At 41.8% G+C, this 25,256-nt stretch overlaps 1 protein-coding gene across 1 annotated transcript; it reads right to left on the reverse strand.

Annotated features, from left to right (window-relative positions):
• Nucleotides 1–3,611: 3,611 nt before the first annotated feature.
• On the reverse strand, nt 3,612–8,924 carry LOC110926503 (zinc finger CCCH domain-containing protein ZFN-like). Its single transcript, XM_022170273.2, has 7 exons — nt 8,647–8,924; nt 7,425–7,582; nt 7,240–7,302; nt 7,017–7,136; nt 6,310–6,603; nt 5,406–5,714; nt 3,612–4,100 (listed from the first exon to the last, which is right to left on the reverse strand). The coding sequence occupies exons 2-7, from the start codon at nt 7,551–7,553 to the stop codon at nt 3,867–3,869; spliced, it is 1,149 nt and encodes a 382-aa protein (XP_022025965.1). The 5' UTR covers nt 7,554–7,582; nt 8,647–8,924; the 3' UTR covers nt 3,612–3,866.
• Between the last annotated feature and the right edge of the window lie 16,332 nt (nt 8,925–25,256).

The following is a 25,256-nucleotide window of genomic DNA, read 5'->3' on the forward strand; positions in this document are numbered from 1 at the left end:
ATTTGAAGTTTGATAACTTCATGGGAAGAGTCGGATACAAGAGATGTAACAATGACCATTATTGTTACATCAAGAGGTTTAAGGGTTCTTATATCATTCTATTACTATATGTGGATGATATGTTGATTGCAGGTTCAAACATGACAGAGATCAAGAAGCTGAAGAAGCAAATGTCTGAAGAGTTTGAGATGAAAAACTTGGGAGCTGCAAACCAAATACTCGGGATGAGTATTTTTAGAAACAAAGAAGATGGTTCTTTGACACTCTCTCAAGAAAAGTACATTGAGAAGGTGTTAGAAAGATTCAGCCTTAAAGATGCCAAGATTCGAAGCACACCTTTGGGAAGTCACTTTAAGCTTTCTAAAGTTCAGTTACCCAGATCAGATGAAGACAAAGCAGATATGGCTAAAGTTCCGTATGCATCGGTAGTTGGTAGCCTCATGTATGCAATGGTATGCACGAGACCAGATATAGCTCGTGCAGTGGGAGTTGTTAGTCGGTTTATGTCCAATCCAGGGAGAGAACATTGGGAGGCAGTTAAATGGCTGCTAAGATATTTGAAGGGGACTTCAAAAGTGGCATTACAGTTTAAGGGGAAAGAGGTTATTCTGAAGGTTTTTGCTGATGCTGACCTTGGTGGTTGTAAAGAATCTTACAAAAGCACCACCGGATATGTCTTTACAGTGGGAGGCACTGTTGTAAGCTGGATGTCCAGTCTGCAGAAAAGTGTTGCCCTTTCAACCATAGAAGCTGAGTATATGGAAGTTGCTGAAGCAAGCAAAGAGCTTATATGGTTGAAGAATTTTCTCAAAGAGCTCGGTAAGGAACAAGTTGATTGTGCACTATTCTGTGACAATCAAAGTGCAATTCATCTTGCAAAGAATCATGTCTTCCATTCGAAGACAAAGCACATACAGCTGAGATATCACTTCATCAGAGAGCAAGTTAGTAAAGGCACTCTGAAGTTGAAGAAGATCAAAGGAAGTGAAAATCCATCTGATATGTTGACTAAGGTTGTCACCTTAGAGAAGTTGAAGCTTTGCATAGCTTCAACTGGCCTTCAGGTTAATTGAAGAGAAGGCCGGGTAACTAGGAATGATGAAGATCAAAGTTTTTTACAGAGATACTGCTGCACAGTTGAAGCACAAGTGAAGATTATTCCGTGGCTTCAAGTGGGAGATTGTTGTGTGAAGCCAACCACTTGACAACTTGATCAATTGTTGAGTGTGAATCCACTAGAGCAAGTGGACATCAGGTAATCATTCTTATCAAAACAGCAAAAGAAGATAAGGGGCTGAGATTATCCAATCTTCTCAGCAACCCATTATTCACGGATCATGTTTTGTGACAATCTTCTCTTTCATCCAATCTTATATAAGAGATTGTTTGTATCTGTAAATTCTTGTACCAAGCTTAATAACAAATACTCCTAGTTACCACAGTGGATGTAGGTCAGAACCGACCGAACCACTATAAATCTTTGTGTTCTTCAACAGAAAAGTGTGTATGTGTGTGAGTTCTGTGTTCGTGTGTACTCTGAACCTAATAATGAACTCGCTCAACATTTGCTGATGTTTTCAAATTACATGTATTTTAGGAAACTAATTGATCTGGCGGCGTTAGAAAGGTTTCAAGAAGTGTTTTCAAGAAGTGATGTCATCCTGTTTTGGAAGGGTTTGATTGGGATATCTTATCTTAGATAAGATATATGAATCAAAGTCTTGGTTTAAAAAGTCTTTTGTTTAAAAGTCCTTTATGGAACTTATTTCTATTTGAATGGTTTGTAAACTAAACTTGAAGTTTGTTGGTTGGTACTAAACAACTTGGGTTTGTAATATTTTGAAACTTATGAATGGTTGAACATCATGTGTTAATCATTTAGTTGTTTGTTATAATCGAATGCAATGATATTGACCAAGTCACACATCACACGCTTCCACAAAAGTCATGGTGTGACAATAGATACAGGTTTAAAAAGGATATTGTAGGATGGGATAAATGGTGTAATTTCGAGTTGATGTAAGTTGTTTTTGGGTCGCTATCTCTGCCTAGGAGGTAGTCGTCCTTGGTGTTTAATGAAAGTTTAACCTTAAAAAAAAGTAAAACATTAACCGGATAACAAACATGTTTACATAAAAATTTAGGTCACGACGTTCCATAACCATAGGGTTACAATTTCCAAGCTACCTGTTGGACCAAGAATGCCAGACGATACATGGGGATTCACAATCGAACATGGACGGCTCACTGTTGACGCTTAGAACCCTACCTGCCTTTATGCAGGCTTTTTATGCATCAAGTATGCTATCAAACTCTGGATTATGGTCTTAAAATGTGTAATTTATCTGCAAAATTTTTAATAGCGAATCGTGTGTATAGCTAGGTTTTTGTTTACAATATATCTTTAACGGAAAGATATAATAAGTTTTGACTGTTTTATTTAATTTGTAGGCATACAACAGTTATTTTATATGGTAAATGTACATGTCTCCAACAGAAAAAAAAATTGGCACTATAAAAATAGGATTATCTTTGTTTGCTATGCTGTTAGCGAAACCCGTCCACCAGACGGGTATTAGACTAGTTATTTAATGTTTCTCATTTGAAAACCACCTATCTAATGAAAAAGTTAGAGTTAAATGTCATTTTAGTCCCTGTGGTTTGGGCCATTTTGCTAGTTTAGTCTAAAGGTTTCATTTTTAACTTGTGGGTCCAAAAAGGTTTCACAGTTGCCGTTTTAGTCCACTAGGTTAACTTCATAAATTTTTTCTGTTAACGAGAAGGCCAATTTGGTCATTTTGTATGTAATTCTATTAAATAAAAGGGCAATTCAGCCATAAAAATGACCGAAATTGGCCTTCTTGTTAACAGAAAAAATGGATGAAGTTAACCCAGTGGACTAAAATGGCAACTGTGAAACCTTTTTGGACCCACAGGTTAAAAATGAAACCTTTGGACTAAACTGGAAAATGACCCAAACCACAGGGACTAAAATGACATTTAACTCAAAAAGTTATAAAGAACAAACCCTACCGAGAAAAAGGTCCATACGGGTTTGTGCGTCTGTCATCCCCCATGAAAATAAGAAATCCATATTTTGTATATCTGACAAGTTTAAACCCGAGATCCTGCAATAATCGGATGATTAGAAAAATTCCTAAAGCAAGATAAACTTTGAGCTCAAAGCCCGTTAATACAACACTAATAAGTAGAGGTAGTGATTTCAATCTATTTACTTAAACGGGTCGATTTGAGTTCTGTTTTATCTTAAATGGGTAGAAATCACCCAAAGTCTATTTTCTATTACTACAACAAAGATTTATAAAAAAAAAAAATGGTCAAACAGGTCAACCAGGGCGAGTCTGTCTTGACCACAACCTAAAAATGACCCGTTTTAGTGCAAACCCATTTCACGTTACCCAACCAGCACGACCCAATAATGTTTCCAACCAACCTAATAGTAACACAAGTACAAAAGTGAACTTACAGTAAAGGGCTCGAGCAAGACTTCTAGTAGGAATGTTAGCTTTAAACCAATTCTTAATGATGGGGAAACATATACTTCATATATAAAAGTACAAAAATATAAAATAAAGTAAATAAAATATAGAGAAATCAGAAATGCAGGATTTTGAAATAGATTAACAATGTGACAAAAATGAGGAGTTGTACAAAGCATCAACACAGTTCTTCAGATCGCGCAAGCGAATCGATTTTTCAGAACGGGTTGACTTTAACATGTATTATGTACATCCCCAACAATATAAATAAAGTTACAAGCTTTTTTTGTTTTTGTTTTTTGTTTTTTTTTTTTTTCTGAATTTTTCCAAAAAGGTTGTAGGAAATATAAGTCACTTGGGAGATCTTCATCCCTCTGTGTCAATATTGTCATCACTTGTGGACATTTGTCTTCTTTCTGGAGTCATATTTAACGCGCCACTTGTGGAAGATGAGCCTAAAAAGCGGCGGACAGCTGGACCGTCTGCTGATGTGGATGCTGCGATATTGTAAGCAAAGACTCCCATCGGGTGGTCAAACTTGCAACTTGGACCAAATTTGCATATACCATAACGCGAATAGAATATGCACAAAGGCTCTCCCTGCAAAAGAATTAAAAACAAAAATATGTCAGTTATTCTTAGGGATGGCACTTTCCACACGACACGAAAAGTAATCAGATTTTGGGTTCTCATACCTAACCCGTTTAATAAATGAGTCATATTCAAGTTGACTTGTTTAGTCCATTTAATCAAACAAGTTGACCCGCTAACCCATCTTAAGTTTAACCCATAGGTAGTGTTTGGTATGCAGGAATGAGAGGTGGAATGGAATGGATAATTACGAGGGAGTGATGAAAATGGTGTTTGGTTGGTCAATGGAATGGAATCACCCATTCCAAAATGCATTCCATTCCCTCAAAATCATTCCTTTCACCCCCCATGTTTTTTTTTCCATTCCATCCCCCCTTGCACCATTCATCAACAACATCACAAACCACCACCTTCGCCACAACCCACCACAACCACTACCACCACCCACCATCGACGCCATCGCCGCCACCCGCCACCACCTCACCCCGACAGCCGCCACCGCCGCCGCCACCCACTCACCACCGTTATCACCCACAGCTGCGACCAACCGCCAACGACACTCGCCGCCGCCGCCCACCACCATCGTCGACGCTAGCACCACCACCACCACCAACCGCCGCCGCCGCCACCAACCGCCACCTCTGCTGCCACCCTCCACCAACGACCACCTTACCACCACCACCACTCGTCGTCGCCGCCGCACCGCCACTCGCCGGCCACCACCACCACCCATCGCCGCCGCAGACACCCACCACCGCCACCTATAACCACCCACAATCACTATCACCGACCACCACCACCACCACCACTCACCGTTGATTTTATTACTCCGTTTTTCTTGCCTTTCGAACAATACACAATAATAACTCATTCCATTCACACATGGTAACCAAACAAGACATGGAATGGTAATGATCCATTGCGTTCCCTCGTCCATTCCATTACCTCGTCCATTCCATTCCTTTGTCCATTCCATTACCCCATACCAAACAAACCCATATTTTTAAAACCAACCAACCTGACATGTTAAGGCTGACCTGTCTAACCCTTCTTTTTAGAACCCACCAACCCACATGTTAAGGCTGACCCGTTAACCCGTCTAACCCATCTTTTTAAAACCCACCAACTCGATTAACATGTTTACAACCTGATTACTACAGTACTATCGCTAGTCTGTCAACTTGTTTGACACGTTTAGATAAATGGGTTTAATGGGTCGTGTTCAGGTTACACGATTCATGACTGACGTAAAGGAAGACCCATTGGGCTAAGAATGAAGTTTATAAATTATGGAAGTAAATCAGTAGAACTAACCGGACGTAAAGGGAGGCCCATTGGGCTAAGAGCACAGTCAGGCACAGGAATAATTCTTTCTCTGGGATGATGAAATCTACAAACTGCACCAAATTTACAGTCACCGGTTTTCATGTAAAATTGACATTCGGGTTGACCGGGTCTTTCAGGGAACACATTTTCACTTGGTAACGCGTAATATCCAGTACGATATGAAGGATAAGTTCCTTGTAGTGCTTCTCCTTCATTTTGGCTTGAACTGCCATATATTTGACTGTTTGCAGCAGTTTGTTGTTGATTTTCTGAAGATGAAACTGAACCGAGTTGACCCTGAAGAAAAGCTAGTGTTTTAGTAGTTGTCTTTGTAGATTATTTAGAGTAAAATGTCATTTTCGTCCCTGAGGTTTGGCCAATTTTGTGATTTCGTCCAAACGTTTGTTTTTCCGTATTTGGATCCAAAAAGTTCGAAATTTTGCCATTTGTCATCCGACTCGTTAACTCCATCCGTTTTTCTCCGTTAAGTCGCGGGGGGGGGGGGGGGGGTTACTACTGTCTCTTTGGATATTTTCTTTTACCCAAAAAAACACCGTTCTGTTGACTTTATTTCTTATAATGTTTTAAGTTTAATAAAAACTGTCTAAAAAGACGGTAATACCCTTAACTTAACATAGAAAAATGGATGGAGTTAACGAGTCGGATGAAAATGGCAAGATTTCAAACCTTTTGGATCTAGATGAGAAAAACAAACCTTTGAACAAAAGTCGCAAAACTGGACGAAAATGGCATTTTACTCAATTCTTTATCTTTTTCATCCTATTAAATAGTAATTTAGTGAATTCATCTCTTCAATCTTAGAAGCTATTAGAATGGGATATTCAGGCCCAATAGACAAAAACTGAGGTCAATTGGGTCAAAGGCAGCTTACACTGTATGCACTCCATCCCGGAACTGATACGACACCTTGTGGTAGAATCATTGGTACATAACTTGAAGGGGCTTGCCAGCGTGGACTAACGAATGGAGCTCTAGACAAAGACCAATTTGTTAATCCTCCAGGGTATGACTGCTGACCTGGACTAGTTGGTGACTGGACTGTAGGATAAGCAGGGGAACCGCGATATGAAACCATCATATTAGACGGTTGCGGGTGGTGGAATTTACATGTGCTTCCAAATTTGCATTGTCCTGTTCTCAGATAATAAGCACATTCAGCCTCATTCTGCATCACAAAATAAAGAGATTACATATCAATACTAATCATTTCAATATTCTTATTGAAAAAAAAAAATGATAAAGTAAATATAACTATAGAAGTTTAGTGCCATAAAAATCCAACATACTTAACAAGTTTAACAGGTTTCTGACGACGCGCCCAACATAAGTTTCAAACATGATTACGACTCGTTTAACTACTTTCTACCTCATGTTTATAAAACAGTTTTATGTTTTATGTGAATAAATGATAGATCCTAACATTGTAATTTTAATTATTTTAAAAATTAAAAAAGTCAAAGGGTGTATTTTTCAGTCAAACGGGTCTAATCGTGTCTTAACAGGTACCCAATTGCCAGCTAAAAAACGTATGTTGGTTTTTTTGGTAATAACCGAGCAACAAAAGATGCGAATGCGAACCGTTCGAAGCGGATAACCTAAGACGTTTAGTGAAACTCTTCCTGCAATCCCAGCCTTGTCCCGGGGATGATGAAACTTGCATGTTGCTCCAAATTTGCAGGTACCCGTTTTCAAATAGTACTGTCATAAATTTTGGAAAAGAAAAAGAAATACAACACCAATAGCTAGTCATTACATATTTTAAATAAAAGGATATTTTCACAGTTGGAAAATTGATACTTGCCTGGCATTCAGGTTGTCCTGCTCTTTCTGGATATTCTCCTCTCATTTTCGCAGTTGCAATGGCCTAGACACAAAAACAGAAAACGATTACAACAGTTTTTTGGATACTAACAAACCATTATAAAAACACAAAAACAAATGTTCATTGTTCAATACAATTAATAACTATTATTGAACACGGATTACCAGTTTCCTGTTAGGAGGATGATTGAAACGACATGTTGCCCCAAACCTGCAAAGGCCAGTTCTGATATAATAAGAACAATCGGGCTCTCCTTCACGCACAGGATAAGGTCCCGGTTCCATCGCTTCCATTGATCACTAGTTCAATTTTCAAAGTACATCTGGAAATATCATGACTTGTGTTAATCAATCCAGATTATTTAAAAAGATATTTAAGTATTAATTATTCCTTTGTCTTCTTGTAATACTTCACTCATGTAACAACATATTCTCTTCCTTAACTTTTTCCTCTTCCTTTGCTAATACTTCATGTCAATTGCATGCACGTATTCTTATTATGGACTTAAATTAACTCTTTTTGGTTTCTTTATTTGAAGAAAACAAGTTACATAAATATAACTATACACACACATGACACACACACAAACATATATCCATGGTGGCTTCAAATGAGAACCACTAAATATTCAAGAATCATTTTATTCACCTGGGATTAATTATTTGTTGAATCATTAAAACCGATTATAATGTATTCACGAGTGAATACATATATTCATCCCTGAATAAAATGGTTCCTATATATTTAACGATTCTCATTGAACCCAACGCTGTATCTATACACAGACACACATGCATGATTGAGTTCAAATTATAGCCACTATCATTTTAGAAATATTCGATACACGGTTCACTGTGTGCATACATTATTATTTGTTAACTCACTATGAATAGTAATGTATCCATGGGTAAATATTAAGTGTATAACCACTAGTATACATACATTGAACACTATAAGATGTCATAAATTGAAGTACAAGTGTAACTAGTAGCATGTTTAAAAATCAATAGTTTCCTTTATAACAACAAAAAGAGAGAGCTGCCAACTCTAGTTACTCTAAAGTCCAAACCAGTGCTAAATGATTAAAAAGTCATGTCATATCACATAATATACTCTTCCTTCCTTTACATCAAAACAATAAAATAATATTATTCAAAAAACACTTTCAGAGAATCGCATTAACAATATCAACAATCATCTTTATTCTGAACCGATAATCATAAAGCACGAAATCAAAGATGACACTCGCATTCGATCATCACAATTCAAATCAAAACCAGCTCAAAACAACAATTTCATTACATATTCATAATTACGTTATTATATATATATATATACACGAACAAATAAACGGATCTAGAAACAGAGAAGAAGAAGAAGAAACACCTCGACGGTGAGAGTGGATCGCGAGAGTAGGTGTGATAATTCAGCATACGACGACAGTAGAAACGACGTCGTTTGATTAACCGGCGGCGAAAGAACGTCTCCGGCAATCAGTAAGAGAAGCGATGGAATGTGAGTTTTAGAGAGAGAGAGAGAGAAATGAAGAGAGAGAAAGAGAGATTTGGGTTCGTTCTCTGCTCTCCACAAAACCAACAGTAGAAGAGAGAGAGAATGAAAACCAACCAACCATTTTTCCCCAACGAAACCCCCCCAAAACCAAACACTCACACCAGTCATCTCTTTTTTATTTTTAACTCACACGCGCCCACACTCATTTTCTAAGCTGCCTTCACGCGCCTGCCTGCCTCCCTGCCTTTCTTTCTGCTGCTTTACTTAACACGTGCAACGCGTTTTTATTTTAATTAAATAAATATTTTGTTTTCTTTACACTCTGCAATGCAACTGGGTAAAATATTTACATCCACTTTTCAATGAGTGGGTAAAGCTATTTTAGATTTACTAGTTAAAAGTTTTAGATTTACTCTAAAACTAAACTTTCTATCTTGGCGGGTCGTTTTAAACAGGTTAAGAAAACGAAATTTGCACATTCCTTCAGTGGTGTGTAATTTCTTAGGGATCAAGATGAAGACGACGGTCACTTATTTATCGCATGTGGGCTGACCCAACAGCTTTGGGACTTCGTTGTCACATGGTGCAGACTTGGAAGTGTGTTTTTTCTGTATCTAAAGGATGTCGTGAAGGTGCAAGACAGGAACCGCGGTTTCGGAGTATGGCACAAGGTTATTCTTTCCATTCTTCATATTACTCTATGGATAATTTGGAAGAATCGCAGTGACATCATTTTTAACGACAAGCAAATTGGTGAGCATGAAGGAGGAGATCAAAACGTATAGCTTTCTTTGGGTAAAAAATAGAGCAAATTGTCATGGCTTGACGTAATTTACATTGTATGGGAGCTTAATGATCTGTTTTTTGGTGGACCTTGTATTAATGCCGGTTAATCGGTGAGATTAACTGGTTGATTTTTAATAAATGTTCAAAAAAAAAATCTAATGTTGTACAGCATTAGTACCTAATATTAAATAAAAAAATGATTCAATGAAATTGAAATGGTTTGAGTGGTGTAAATTTCAAATCCAAAATGTATCTAAATAAGTGTACGTGGTATTGCTTTTGTTAGTTGCATGTTCTTTTTTTGATATATAATATTTGCTTAGTTCAAAGAAAAGATCTGTGTATACAAACTAAACTGATGACCGCCATGTACACCGATATATATCGCCGTCGTAGTACCACTCATGACCAATGCCAACGTCTCATGTCGCCATAGCACACTCTTTATCTCGGATCACTTTTGTGTGTGATCTTTGGTGTATGTGTATCATGTATGATAGTTTCTCAATTCACAAAATATTGTTGTTTATGTTTATGGCAAAGAAATGATGAGTAGGTTGATGTTGTAGCAAAATCTCATGAAAATATCTTCATGGAGATATGATCAGTGATAAAGTGATAAAATCTTGAGATTTCCGACCGAGGGATCGAAGTATATATCTAAAAAAAATTTATAAAATCAGGGGTTCGAAAATGTATATACCTAAAAAATTCTATACGAAAACTATATATCAGGCACTACTGTACTGAGCGAAAAGTTCGGGGGGGGGGGGGGCGCCCCCTCCCACCCCCACTATGTTGCACCCCTGGATATGATGGTTATGTGGCATGATTTAACAGGAAAGAAATCATTGAAGTTGTGTGTTGTTTCACCCAAAACTTTGATGGACCTTACTTAGAGTTAAATGCTTGGTTGGTCTCTATGGTTTGTGAAAATTGCAGATTTGGTTCCAAGGGTTCACTAATTACACACTAGGTCTTAATGGTTGCAATTTTTAAACTAGGGTGGTCCTAACACTAACACTTGTTAAATTTTCTAATGAAGTCAATGTCAAATGACTAAATTGTCCCTGAACAATTAAAAAATAAAAAATAAAACCAAAAAAATATGGGCCCAACCCTCATCTTCTTCCACATCTCTCTCTAACCCACCACCACCATCACCTCCACCTTCAACCCACCATCACCACCATCTCCTCCACCTCCACCTTCAACCCACCACCACCTCCACCTTTAATCCATGATCTATGCTCTTTAACCCAACTCCTTCAATTTATTGACTTAACTTTCTATGTTAATCGTGGGTTCAACTAAGTCCTTCCTCTTCACCAACATCATCATTGAAATTCTTCTCTCCACAGTTGCTGAAATCCGCCACACCCGTTGGTTTCGGAGATGCATCTGTAACAACCCGACTTTCCGGGTAAAGTCAAAGTCAAAGTCAAGGTCAAGTCATGTTGTTACTCAGATCTGACATTTCGTGCTTAATTGACTTGTACTCTCGAGATTCGATAATCGATATATTGGTTAGTGATATTTTAAACTATGTTTTACAACGCATTCACAACGCTTATTCAAAACGCAATTATCGCATTTAATACTATTACAACGTATACTATCTAAACGCATTTTATCGCATAATATATCGCATGTTTGTACTAAACGCTATCGCATCGCAATCTCATCGTAACTCGAAACACATATTTACTTTTATGCAATTATGTGTTATGTGTGTTATTTGTGTGTTTACTGTTTAATGATATGTGGTTATCTCATCGCATCGCTTACTCGCAACTCGCTTAACACAACGCAACGCTCAACGCACGAAACGAAATTAGGAAACCAACTCGCACAAGCCATCGGATCGAATGACCACTCGATCGAATGATCATCCGACCGGATGACCATCTGATCGGATGGCCATCTGATCGGATGGCCATCCGATCGGCTGGCCATCCGACCCGCTACTCCACCGCCTTAACTCCTCTCACCCTATAAATACTCACCTGTCACATCAACTGTTCACTGATGTGACAGCTCTATCCGACCAACTCACTCTCAAGCTCTTTTCTCTCGATTCAAGGCTATTTCCGTAAGTTGTCTTCCTAAATCTTGTACTTCCATCATCATTACACACATTTTCATCATCTTCTCCACTGAAATCACTGATTTCCACCATGAAATCGCCTGATTTGGACTGCTTTAAGGTGATGCCATCTCGGTTTCTTATGAACACTGTAATGTGACATCATCTCATCAAAGTTTATTCAGATCTAAAGGATTTCTACATTATTTTACATAAATCTCACCAAGATTTCAACACTTTTCAACCGATTCAAACTTATCTTCAACTTTTCTTCATTTTCTACTAAGAACCGATGGAATCTAGACTCGTTCAGGCTCTCTACTCATACTCTAGTTGAGAACCGGTCTGAGAACGGATTTCCACCAAAGAGACGACCGATTCACGGGTTGAACATGAAACTCCATCACGAACAGTTGACTCTGATCGAATGGGGTGATTCCCATCCGATCCACTGGGCTGGACTTAGTGTGGTTTCCGTTGTTTGACACGACGTCACGCCGTCTCCATTAAACTTCAAAACTTTTAACTTGGAAAACTTGTGGAATTTTCAAAACATCAGATCGCCGATCGAATAGCCATCCGATCGGATGACATCCGATCGGATGACCATCCGATCGAATGACTATTCGACCAGGTGACTGTCCTTTGTAAGTTCAACACTTAAACAATTTGACAAAACTTCAAAGAATATCACACTATCAATCGAATAGCCATCCGATCGAATGGCCATCCGTCCGGATGACCATCCGATCGAATGACTTGAATTATACTATAACGAAAACTTCAAAAGTTTTACAAACACTCACAACTCATTCGAATGGCCATCCGATCGACTCACCATTCGACACTTACCTCCTCGACACACTGTTTACAAGCTGTTCAACGCGTACGCCATCGTTCTATGATCAGGCTAATCTCCCACGCGCTCCCTTCAATCCAAGTACTGTGTTTACTAGCTAAACACGCACTATGAGTATACTCGAACCCTTTTTCGCTTAACGCGCGTTTGGGTGTTACATACGTTACCTATATTAAATCACATCAACACACAACGCAAACACTTTTAAACGCTAACCGCTCTCGCATGTTATACGTGTCTTGATGAATGCTTGTATGTTATGTTTACACAATGATTGTTACCTGACTCCTTAGCAACGATAGTACTATAGTTTTGACTTAGCACCAGTCGTGGACAGGGGTTGTTAAGGGTTTTACTTCACATGGTCACTGTGGTGATAATGTGTTGCGCATTCTACACTCACAGTCATGTCGGTTGCATATGTCATTGTCGATAGCTTACTTGCTTCACATTTCTACGTGTTACATGCTGGTTATGCGTAAACGCTTTCGCTAAACTATATGCTATTAAACTTGTGTACTCACCTTTACACTCTGTGTATTGACTTTATTTTAACGTATGTGACAGGTTGATAGGATGCTTTGCTTGATGAAACGAAGTAGGTGGTCTAGAAACCCACGAATAAAATCTGAGTTGTCGGAACAGTCTATTTGTCTTTGAGAGAAATATCTGTAATAACTGTTTTTACTTTATATGTTGATGGTATGGGACGTTAACGATTAATATATCGTCATTAATAGTTGTTATGGATTCTCTTGGACAATCTGTTTCGCTTAGTGCCATGCCCCGATGTTTCCGCCATCGGTTGGGGTGTGACAGATTGGTATCAGAGCCATAACTATAGGGAATTAGGAAAGACTCGACCGAGTCCGGGTTTGATGTCTTAGAATTGACCTAGTCTATAGTCTAAGCACCAACAGACCGCCTTGTGCGAGCCAGGTAGGGGTTCTGCACGAGCTTATTCTCGAACTCGCTAAAACTACATCATTGCGCGAATAGCGCATACTACAGCTTCGCGCAAGAACGACCTTTCCTAAGGTCGAACACTACATGCTTTTCCTATAGCTAATGCAACACACACGTTTTCGAAAATACTCGTATACCACAACCGAGTGATTTGGTGAAATTAGGTGTGAAAACCAAGAACTCTCGATAAATTCACTCACTCTACGCGAATTTTTACTCTCAGCACGAGAATCTTTCGTTGAGTTAGGAGTGAAATCCACATCTCGATGAAATTCTCCCTCTCTATCTCGTGGCGTTGCCACCATATTAGGAACAAAGTTGTTGGGTTAGGGGTGAAACCCGCATCTTAACGACGCGTTCCACTCCTTACTTTGGTTTTACAAAACTCTCACCAAAGTCTCGATGGATTCCAAGAACTTGAGTCATGTAGTAGCCGAAAGGATGCGTGTCGTTCGCCATATTTTGGCGAGAGCGTAGTCTCTTAGGCCAAAACGTGCACTCGAGATCATTGAGAATAGTTGAATCACTTTGGGTAGTTGATGTCTAAACACCCGAGACAATCTATTTCGATTCTAAGCCTGCAATTGTTGATTTTACGCTTTATTCGGTTTTATGTGTTTTTATGTGTTTATATATTTATATGTTTCGATTTTGGAGATTTATTCGCTTTACCGCTCAAAATGCGCACAACTCGCACAACACTCTCAGCTCAAAATGCTAACAAATCGCAGACAACTATAAACTCTCGCACGCTATACTACTCGCTTACGCTACTCGCTATCGCTACTCGCACTCGCAACTCTCGAACGCGCTCGTGAAACTTGAAAGATAGGTGAATACGTGCAAAATATGTAGGTGAATACGTGCAAAATATAGGTGAATTCGTGCAAAATATGTGCTTATGTGCTCTACGTGCTTATGTGCCTATGTAGATTATGTGCCTACGTCAGTCACACCCTGACTTTTGTGGAAGCGTGGTTATTTGGTGTGACTTCTTAATACCATAGCAACAATCATAACAATGCTATATGATAAAAACACGAGATGTTTATCCATTAAAAGAGTTGAGAAAATACCACAACAACATTGTCTGAAAACATCAACACGAAATTAAGTTACAACCCATGACGCGTTTAAACGAGTTCACAAAGACTCAACAAAAGTACTTAAATAAAACCTGAGTTTAGAATTATGTATCCCGTCTAGGAAAGGAATACACCCTCTAAACTCAGCAACCCTGGATAACATCTTTTATTCAAACGCAGCTTGACACATGCATACCCCGCCAGATCCACTAGTTCCCTGAAATACATGTAGTTTGAAAAATCAACAAAAAGTTGAGCGAGTTCATGTGTATGTCTGTGTGTATACACCTTTAAAGTATGTCTGTATGTATGAAAGTCCCTGGTATGTAGCAATTAAGGAAAAAGAGATCACCAATGGGTTGCAAAGCCAATGGTATGTGTGAAATGGTGCAGGAAGACTCAAACCTAGCAAATTTGTTACCGGGCCTCCGGCTGGAAGACATAGTCACCACTATGGGCCACCCTGGTCCCCATGGGTGTGGGCTCGCTACACCCAAATAGATTTATCACTCATGTCCCCCGGTCCTATTGTCACAGCCCCCGATCCCTAGTTCCCGGGAACGGGCGGCCGGTGTCACACCCCCAAAATCCACCCGCGGAATACCACCGCTCGGGAGCGTGACTGACCAGGATCAAGCCATCAATCATATCAAACCATAGCAATTAATAATAGAAGTAGTTAATATAAGTCACCATGACATGATTGATGTTTCAAAAACCAAACACTGTTTTAAGTAGCGGAAGCATAGTAAAGTAAATCCAAATAGTTTTACGAGTTATGAGTTCAACATCATCACGATCCATCTGCCCACAACGACCTGCTCTTCCCTGTGCAAGCTCCAAGTATACCTAAGGTCCTGCAAGGCATGCAGCAAATAATCAACAAACTAGTTGAGCGAGTTCACAGAAAGTAAGTTCATTGTGTAATGCATAAGTATAGCTAGTGGGGGCTTCCCATACTAGTGTGTAATAAAGGTGGGGGCTTCCCATGTTTATCTTGGCTAATGAGGGCGTCTCATTAACGGTACTTACTAGACTAACTTCCGACCATGTGTTCTTCTTTACCGAGAACAGGAAAACGTACAGGGTCACGTAGGCTTTACGTGACGTGCCCTTCCCCGAGGACAGTGGTACGCGTGGGGGCTACGTAGGCTTTACGCAGCGTGGCCTTCCGACCTGGAAGCCAGTAGATGGTATTGGGTTACGTAGGCTTTACGTAACGTGTCCTCCCGACCCGGGAGACATATGGCAAATATACTGGGTTACGTAGGCTTTACGTAACGTGTCCTGACTAACCTGAGGACGATGGTCTATAGTCTGGTATATGCGTAAGTACGAGTAATCATTCCATATCCAACACATCCAACCCAATTCCCAACCCGGGAATCCCATGCCTTGGCTGTGTGAACTCACCTTGGTTTGCTCGGCAGATACACAAGGAATATAAGTAGCAAGTAAATGGTCACTCACGTCCTATCATGGTTATTATACGAGTCAGGTTCGTATATAGTACGTATATAGCAATCACGTATAGTCATGGCAAACATGTACGCACGTAAGCAGATAAGACATAGCATGTGAGGATCCAATTGTCTAAGTCCAACAATACCCGGCCCAATAGCATAAGCAGCCCAATAACAAAACAGTCCAGATTCTCAATCGGCCCAAATAGTAAACGTATATCGGTCCAATAGCAAACAGTCCACAATTCAAATCGTTGGGCTCAATAGATTGGGCCCATGACAGTGAAGGCCCAACAGTGTGCGTGCAACGGTGGTCTCGAGTCGCAACGGAGATCTCGAGTCGTAACCAGAGATTACGAGTCGCAACAGCTGGTTGCGAGTCGCAATGATGGTCTCGGTTCATCATGGTCTGGTTACGAGTGGTCATGTGCTGGTTGCGAGTCGCAACGGGACTCGCAATCGTGGTCTCGGCTGGTGCTGTTGTGGTTTCGAGTCGTGACCACGAGGTTTCGACTCGCAATCTGAGTCGCAACCGTGTGACGTGTGTGTGTAACCGGTTTCCATAAATCCTGCATTGACTTATCCGTGATTTCAGCTAACAGTTTGGTCAGTTTGGTAACCAGATCAATTAACAAAATTCTCAACAAATCAATAGCATGATATCGATCAAACAGAACAATTGCAACACAAATTCATAAGAACCCTAATTATAACATGCATGAACAACCAACAATTCATCGACAAACCAACATTCAAGTTAACCCGATGCATACTATAGCCGATTACTTGTTCATTCGGTAATACTACCAGATCATCGATCCTTATGCAATTCATACATTCGCACATATATCCGGTTCATATCTAAGCCAATTACATGATCATCAAAACAGCCGATTTCTATATATCAATACATTCGGTTCTAAACTAATCACAACTACAAACTGATTATATAACAATACATTCAAGGACCAACATAACCACATAATCTAACCGGCCCTAGATCATCATCATGCAAATTCTAATCGGTTCGATTTAAGCATGTAATCAAAGCATCACTTAACACACAAGCATAAAACATCATACTAACCGATTACAAGAAGGAGAGTGTGATCCGAGCAAGGGTGTTCCTTGGTGCCGTCGGGTTCCAAACGAACGAGAGAGAGAGAGCAAAGCTTCTAGGGTTTGTGTGTGTGTGTTTGTGATTTGCAAAAGTGGTGAAACAAGCCCCTTGTTCCGGTTTTGTGTTGCGAATGGGGAGTGGGCCGAGCCCACTCGGTTGTCTAATGGACCCGAGAACAAGGAGTGGCCCCAAGGGCTTTGTGTGGCCGGTTCACATACATACGACATACATACACACATAATGCATATAACATAACATATATCATGAAATCAATTAATCATTCAGGTTTATAAAATCACATATCGTGCACAAACGTTACATCAAGCAAGCCTAAAGTTCGAGTTGTCACATTATCCCCAACTAATTGGAAATTTCGTCCCGAAATTTGGTATGCACTCACTGAGGAAGCTAGGTAAACTGTACTGTTCACTGGTTTTCCTGGGGTGTCACATCCTCCCCCCGTTGATCTGGAATTTCGTCCCGAAATTCCGAAGTAGTAGCTTCAGCCTCAGTAGTGGTTGCCTTGTTCCCGAATAACTGGGGGTACTTTTCTGTCATCCTGTCTTCGCGTTCCCAGGTGTACTCTGGGCCACGTGTGGAGTTCCAACGAACTCGGACAAGAGGGATTCTCTTGTGTTTGAGGACCTTCACATCCCGGTCCGTGATTTCAACTGGTTCCTCGACGAACTGTAACCGCTCGTCGATAGTGAGTTCTTTAAAAGGAATGATAAGATTTTCATCTGATAGGCACTTCTTTAAGTTCGATACATGAAAGACATTGTGAACTGCCCCGAGTTCAGCTGGTAGGTTCAACTTGTAGGCTACCTTGCCAATCTTTTCTATAATTTCGAATGGTCCGACGTACCGCGGATTCAGTTTACCCCGTTTGCCAAAACGAACCACACCCTTCCAGGGTGAGACTTTCAATAAAACCCGGTCCCCGACCTCAAATTCCAATGGCTTTCTACGCTTATCCGCGTAGGCTTTCTGACGGTCGCGTGCTGCCGCCATGCGTTGTCGTATTTGTGCAATCTTTTCTGTGGCGTCCACAACAATCTCTGGACCCGTGATCTGACTATCTCCCACCTCTGCCCAACAGAGAGGTGACCGGCATTTACGCCCGTACAATGCCTCGAATGGAGCGGCTTGAATGCTGGTATGGTAACTGTTATTGTAAGAAAACTCCACCAAAGGGAGGTGCTTTTCCCAGCCGTTGCCGAAGTCGATAACGCATGCCCGAAGCATGTCTTCAAGTGTTTGAATCGTACGCTCAGACTGTCCATCCGTCTGAGGGTGGTATGCTGTGCTCATGTCTAATCGTGAGCCGAAAGATTTATGCATTGCTTGCCAAAGTTCTGACGTGAATCGTGCATCGCGATCCGAAATGATAGATGTGGGCACCCCGTGCCTCGAGACAACTTCTTTAAGATATACGTCTGCGAGAGTGGAGAACTTATCCGTTTCCTTAATCGGCAGGAAGTGTGCAGACTTGGTGAGTCGATCAACTATGACCCATATCGTATCGTTCCCACGCTGGGATCTAGGTAAACCCGTAACAAAATCCATGGAAATTTCTTCCCATTTCCACTGAGGTATCTTAGGCTGCTGAAGTAGGCCAGCTGGTTTCTGATATTCGACCTTGACTCTCGCACAGGTCAAGCACTTTCCAACGTACGTAGCAATGTGGGCCTTCATACTAGGCCACCAATAAGTAGTGCTGATGTCGTGGTACATTTTATCCGACCCTGGATGTACCGAGTAGCGAGACTTGTGAGCTTCATCCATAACAAGTTCGCGTAAACCGCCATAAAGTGGGACCCAAATCCGGCCCGTTACGTAATAGGCGCCGTCTTCCTTCTGTTCCATTTGTTGTCGTGAGCCGCGTAAGGCTTCAGCCTTGACGTTTTCGGGCTTCAGTGCTTCTGTCTGAACAGCTCGTATCTGAGCAGGAAGGCTAGACTGAATCGTAAGCTGTAGCGCTCGCACGCGCCGTGGCAAAGTGTCTTTTCGACTAAGGGCATCAGCCACAACATTGGCTTTGCCTGGATGGTACTTGATGGCGCATTCGTAGTCATTAAGTAACTCGACCCATCGTCGTTGACGCATGTTCAAATCCTTCTGCTTAAGAATATGCTCGAGACTCCTGTGATCGGTGTAAATCGTGCACCTGGTACCGTACAGGTAGTGTCGCCATATCTTAAGCGCAAAAACAACAGCTCCCAGCTCTAAATCGTGCGTCGTGTAGTTCCGTTCGTGAACCTTGAGTTGACGAGAGGCGTAAGCGATAACCTTGTCGCGCTGCATTAACACACATCCCAATCCCCGAATGGATGCATCACAATAAACCACAAAGTCATCCGTGCCCTCTGGCAATGAGAGGATAGGTGCACTGCAAAGTCTATCCTTTAGGTGCTGAAAAGCAGTCTCCTGGGGCTCTCCCCAGCGATAGGTAACACCCTTCTGTGTCAGTAACGTAAGCGGCTGAGCAATCTTCGAGAAATCCCTGATAAACCGTCTGTAGTAACCTGCCAGACCCAAGAATTGGCGTATTTCTGTCGGTGTACGCGGTGCAGGCCAGTTCCTGATCGAATCTACCTTGGATGGATCGACATGGATCCCATCCTTGTTCACCACGTGGCCTAGAAAGTGGACTTCACGAAGCCAGAAGTCGCATTTAGAAAACTTAGCGTACAGCTGTTCCTTCCGAAGGAGTTCCAAAATCAGGCGAAGATGCTGCTCGTGCTCCTCCTGACTCTTGGAGTAAATCAGGATGTCGTCGATGAACACAATGACGAACTTGTCGAGATAGGGTTTGCACACCCTGTTCATAAGATCCATAAATACCGCAGGCGCGTTCGTTAACCCGAATGGCATGACGAGAAACTCGTAGTGACCGTAACGAGTTCTGAAGGCTGTCTTGGAGACGTCCTCATCCCGGACTCTCAACTGATGGTACCCAGACCTCAAGTCTATCTTCGAGTAGTAACACGACCCTTGCAATTGGTCGAATAAGTCGTCTATGCGTGGAAGAGGATAACGGTTCTTCACCGTCACCTTGTTGAGTTCACGGTAGTCGATGCACATCCTGAACGTACCGTCTTTCTTCTTCACGAAAAGCACTGGAGCTCCCCAAGGCGAAGAGCTTGGTCGTATGAAACCCTTTTCCAAGAGTTCCTGCAGTTGCTTTGACAATTCCTCCAATTCTGATGGAGCCAGACGATATGGTGCGCGAGCTATGGGTGCTGCTCCTGGAGCGAGCTCAATCTGAAATTCGACCTGACGATGAGGCGGTAAGCCAGGTAAGTCTTCAGGAAACACCTGAGGGTAATCGCGTACAATTGGAATATCCTCCAATTTCTTTTCCTTTGCTGATGCGTCTGTAACGAGAGCCAGAATGGCTGCGTGACCTTTTCGTAAGCACTTCTGAGCCTTCAAGAAAGAGATGACGCCAACCACAGCACCACTCTTGTCGCCTTGAACTTCTAGAGGTTCCTGACCCGAACGAGGAATGCGAATAACCTTTTCGCTGCATAAGATTTCTGCCTGGTGTTGGGACAACCAATCCATCCCAATCACGACGTCGAAGCTACCCAAAACTATGGGAATGAGATCAATAGAGAAGGCTTGACCAGCTAAGATAAGATTACAACCTTGAACTACGTGCGTGGCTTCTAGACTTTTACCGTTAGCTAACTCGACTACATGTTTGGTGGGTAAAAGTGTTGGTGCACGTTTTAGCAGTTGACACATTTTCACAGACATATAGCTTGTATCCGCACCCGAATCAAATAAAACAGTAACGTAAATATTGTCAAGGAGAAACTTACCCATGACAACGTTGGGATCGTTCACTGCGTCGCCTCGACCTAGCACAAAAGCACGACCACGAGCTTCATTGCCGTTGTTGTTGTTGTTTCCACCATTGTTGTTCCCGTTGCCCTGGTTGTTATTGTTGTTGCGGTTCTGGTTCAACTGAGGGCAATCGCGTTTGAAGTGACCTTCAGCCCCACACTGGAAACATCCCCGGTTTCCACGCTGTGGCTGCTGCTGCTGCTGCTGGTTCTGTGGAGCTGGTTGCTGAGGCTGCTGTTTCTGATTCGCAGGACGTGGGCTCCTACAATCTTTGGCCTCGTGACCCATCTTGAGACACCTTTGACAGCGACCCTTGTTACATGGGCCGTGGTGATGCCTGTTGCAGTTGTGGCACCTGGGTTGACTACCCTGATATCTCCTCTGTCTGTGACCACTAGAGGATTGCTGACTGGGACTCTGATAGTGATCGATCTTCTGCTGCTGAGCTTGTGGCTGAACAGATGCTGAACCTTTGCTGGAATCCCCATCCCATTTTCTTTTACTGTCACCAGATGTAGCAGGAGTAACTGAGGTAGTGACATTAGCAGTAGCATTAACACGCTTGGGCAATCTATTCTGTTCCACTGCCTGATCGGTGATACGGTGAGCGAGACGCTGTATTTCCTGAATGTTTTCGAGATTAGCCGACGTCACGTGGCTCTGAATTTCTGGCGCCAATCCCTTGAGATACAACTCAATGCGCTTGTATGGAGGGTCCACCATAGTTGGACACAGAACGGCCAGCTCATTAGACCGTTTAGTATACGCCTCGATTTCCGATCCAACCATTTTCAAGTTATACAGCTCGTCTTCTAGCTTGTGAATATCTTCCCGCGTGCAATACTCACGCTTGATGAGTTCCTTAAAGTCGTTCCATGGGGTGGCGTTAGCAGCTGCCAACCCTAAAATCTGCACTTGTGCGTTCCACCAAGTGAGCGCAATCCCTTCAAGTGTGCCAGTGGCGAACTTCACCCTGCGAGCCTCAGGGCATTCGCACATTTCGAAAACCGACTCGAGCTTTTCAAACCAGTGGAGGAGTCCAACTGCTCCCTCTGTGCCACTAAACGAGCTAGGACGACATTCCATGAAGTTCTTGAAGGTGCACCCAGGCTGCTGCTGAGCGGGTTGACCTGCTTGGGCGGCTGCAACCGCCGCAGCAATGAGAGCCTCTAGCTGGGCTTGAGTCATGTTAATTCGTGCGGCCATTGATCTTCATAGTAACAAGTAGCATACTTAAGAATGGTTCGCGAGTAGGGCGATGACAGAAAAGCGTAGGCATATAGGTGTTCTCATGAAATCAAAGCATGTGTATCTAAGCGTAATGCGAGCAAAGTTCTAAGCAATTCTAGCATACAGGCAATAAACATAAACCTTATTACCTAAGATGTCGAGTCTTGCACGTGGAGCGAAGCGTCGTTGTGGATCATTGAGAGCACTGTTCTGGTTATAGTCCGGTTTTAATAAAAACGTTTTCCCCATATTAAAACCAAGTTCTCTATAACCAATGGCTCTGATACCAATCTGTCACACCCCCAAAATCCACCCGCGGAATACCACCGCTCGGGAGCGTGACTGACCAGGATCAAGCCATCAATCATATCAAACCATAGCAATTAATAATAGAAGTAGTTAATATAAGTCACCATGACATGATTGATGTTTCAAAAACCAAACACTGTTTTAAGTAGCGGAAGCATAGTAAAGTAAATCCAAATAGTTTTACGAGTTATGAGTTCAACATCATCACGATCCATCTGCCCACAACGACCTGCTCTTCCCTGTGCAAGCTCCAAGTATACCTAAGGTCCTGCAAGGCATGCAGCAAATAATCAACAAACTAGTTGAGCGAGTTCACAGAAAGTAAGTTCATTGTGTAATGCATAAGTATAGCTAGTGGGGGCTTCCCATACTAGTGTGTAATAAAGGTGGGGGCTTCCCATGTTTATCTTGGCTAATGAGGGCGTCTCATTAACGGTACTTACTAGACTAACTTCCGACCATGTGTTCTTCTTTACCGAGAACAGGAAAACGTACAGGGTCACGTAGGCTTTACGTGACGTGCCCTTCCCCGAGGACAGTGGTACGCGTGGGGGCTACGTAGGCTTTACGCAGCGTGGCCTTCCGACCTGGAAGCCAGTAGATGGTATTGGGTTACGTAGGCTTTACGTAACGTGTCCTCCCGACCCGGGAGACATATGGCAAATATACTGGGTTACGTAGGCTTTACGTAACGTGTCCTGACTAACCTGAGGACGATGGTCTATAGTCTGGTATATGCGTAAGTACGAGTAATCATTCCATATCCAACACATCCAACCCAATTCCCAACCCGGGAATCCCATGCCTTGGCTGTGTGAACTCACCTTGGTTTGCTCGGCAGATACACAAGGAATATAAGTAGCAAGTAAATGGTCACTCACGTCCTATCATGGTTATTATACGAGTCAGGTTCGTATATAGTACGTATATAGCAATCACGTATAGTCATGGCAAACATGTACGCACGTAAGCAGATAAGACATAGCATGTGAGGATCCAATTGTCTAAGTCCAACAATACCCGGCCCAATAGCATAAGCAGCCCAATAACAAAACAGTCCAGATTCTCAATCGGCCCAAATAGTAAACGTATATCGGTCCAATAGCAAACAGTCCACAATTCAAATCGTTGGGCTCAATAGATTGGGCCCATGACAGTGAAGGCCCAACAGTGTGCGTGCAACGGTGGTCTCGAGTCGCAACGGAGATCTCGAGTCGTAACCAGAGATTACGAGTCGCAACAGCTGGTTGCGAGTCGCAATGATGGTCTCGGTTCATCATGGTCTGGTTACGAGTGGTCATGTGCTGGTTGCGAGTCGCAACGGGACTCGCAATCGTGGTCTCGGCTGGTGCTGTTGTGGTTTCGAGTCGTGACCACGAGGTTTCGACTCGCAATCTGAGTCGCAACCGTGTGACGTGTGTGTGTAACCGGTTTCCATAAATCCTGCATTGACTTATCCGTGATTTCAGCTAACAGTTTGGTCAGTTTGGTAACCAGATCAATTAACAAAATTCTCAACAAATCAATAGCATGATATCGATCAAACAGAACAATTGCAACACAAATTCATAAGAACCCTAATTATAACATGCATGAACAACCAACAATTCATCGACAAACCAACATTCAAGTTAACCCGATGCATACTATAGCCGATTACTTGTTCATTCGGTAATACTACCAGATCATCGATCCTTATGCAATTCATACATTCGCACATATATCCGGTTCATATCTAAGCCAATTACATGATCATCAAAACAGCCGATTTCTATATATCAATACATTCGGTTCTAAACTAATCACAACTACAAACTGATTATATAACAATACATTCAAGGACCAACATAACCACATAATCTAACCGGCCCTAGATCATCATCATGCAAATTCTAATCGGTTCGATTTAAGCATGTAATCAAAGCATCACTTAACACACAAGCATAAAACATCATACTAACCGATTACAAGAAGGAGAGTGTGATCCGAGCAAGGGTGTTCCTTGGTGCCGTCGGGTTCCAAACGAACGAGAGAGAGAGAGCAAAGCTTCTAGGGTTTGTGTGTGTGTGTTTGTGATTTGCAAAAGTGGTGAAACAAGCCCCTTGTTCCGGTTTTGTGTTGCGAATGGGGAGTGGGCCGAGCCCACTCGGTTGTCTAATGGACCCGAGAACAAGGAGTGGCCCCAAGGGCTTTGTGTGGCCGGTTCACATACATACGACATACATACACACATAATGCATATAACATAACATATATCATGAAATCAATTAATCATTCAGGTTTATAAAATCACATATCGTGCACAAACGTTACATCAAGCAAGCCTAAAGTTCGAGTTGTCACAGCCGGGAGCCAGTTTCGGTGGTATCACGTTTATTTATCCAATTTGGCAGCGGAAATTTTCATCAGGACCGTAGTTAGGAAATATTTAATCTGAGTAAACCACCATGTTTTATAACATTAAACATATGGGTAAAACCCAAGTTTTCAATACACACATTTCATAGGAATAAATCCTATTTATTTAATAAAAACATCCATTTTATTCTTAGGTAACTTTATTGCCACTTTTCCAAGCCTCCAGTGCTGTCCAGCTGCCTTCTATTTGGCTTTCACATTTTGTTACCTAAAACGCATTTTAAAAACATTTTGTCAAGGGGAAATACTGGTGAGTGAATCCCAGTTTAATCAGGTTTAAATAAAATTCACAGTGAACAGTATTGAGGGC

The sequence above is a fragment of the Helianthus annuus genome, chromosome 14 (genome assembly GCF_002127325.2).
Source record: "Helianthus annuus cultivar XRQ/B chromosome 14, HanXRQr2.0-SUNRISE, whole genome shotgun sequence".
NCBI lineage: Eukaryota > Viridiplantae > Streptophyta > Magnoliopsida > Asterales > Asteraceae > Helianthus > Helianthus annuus.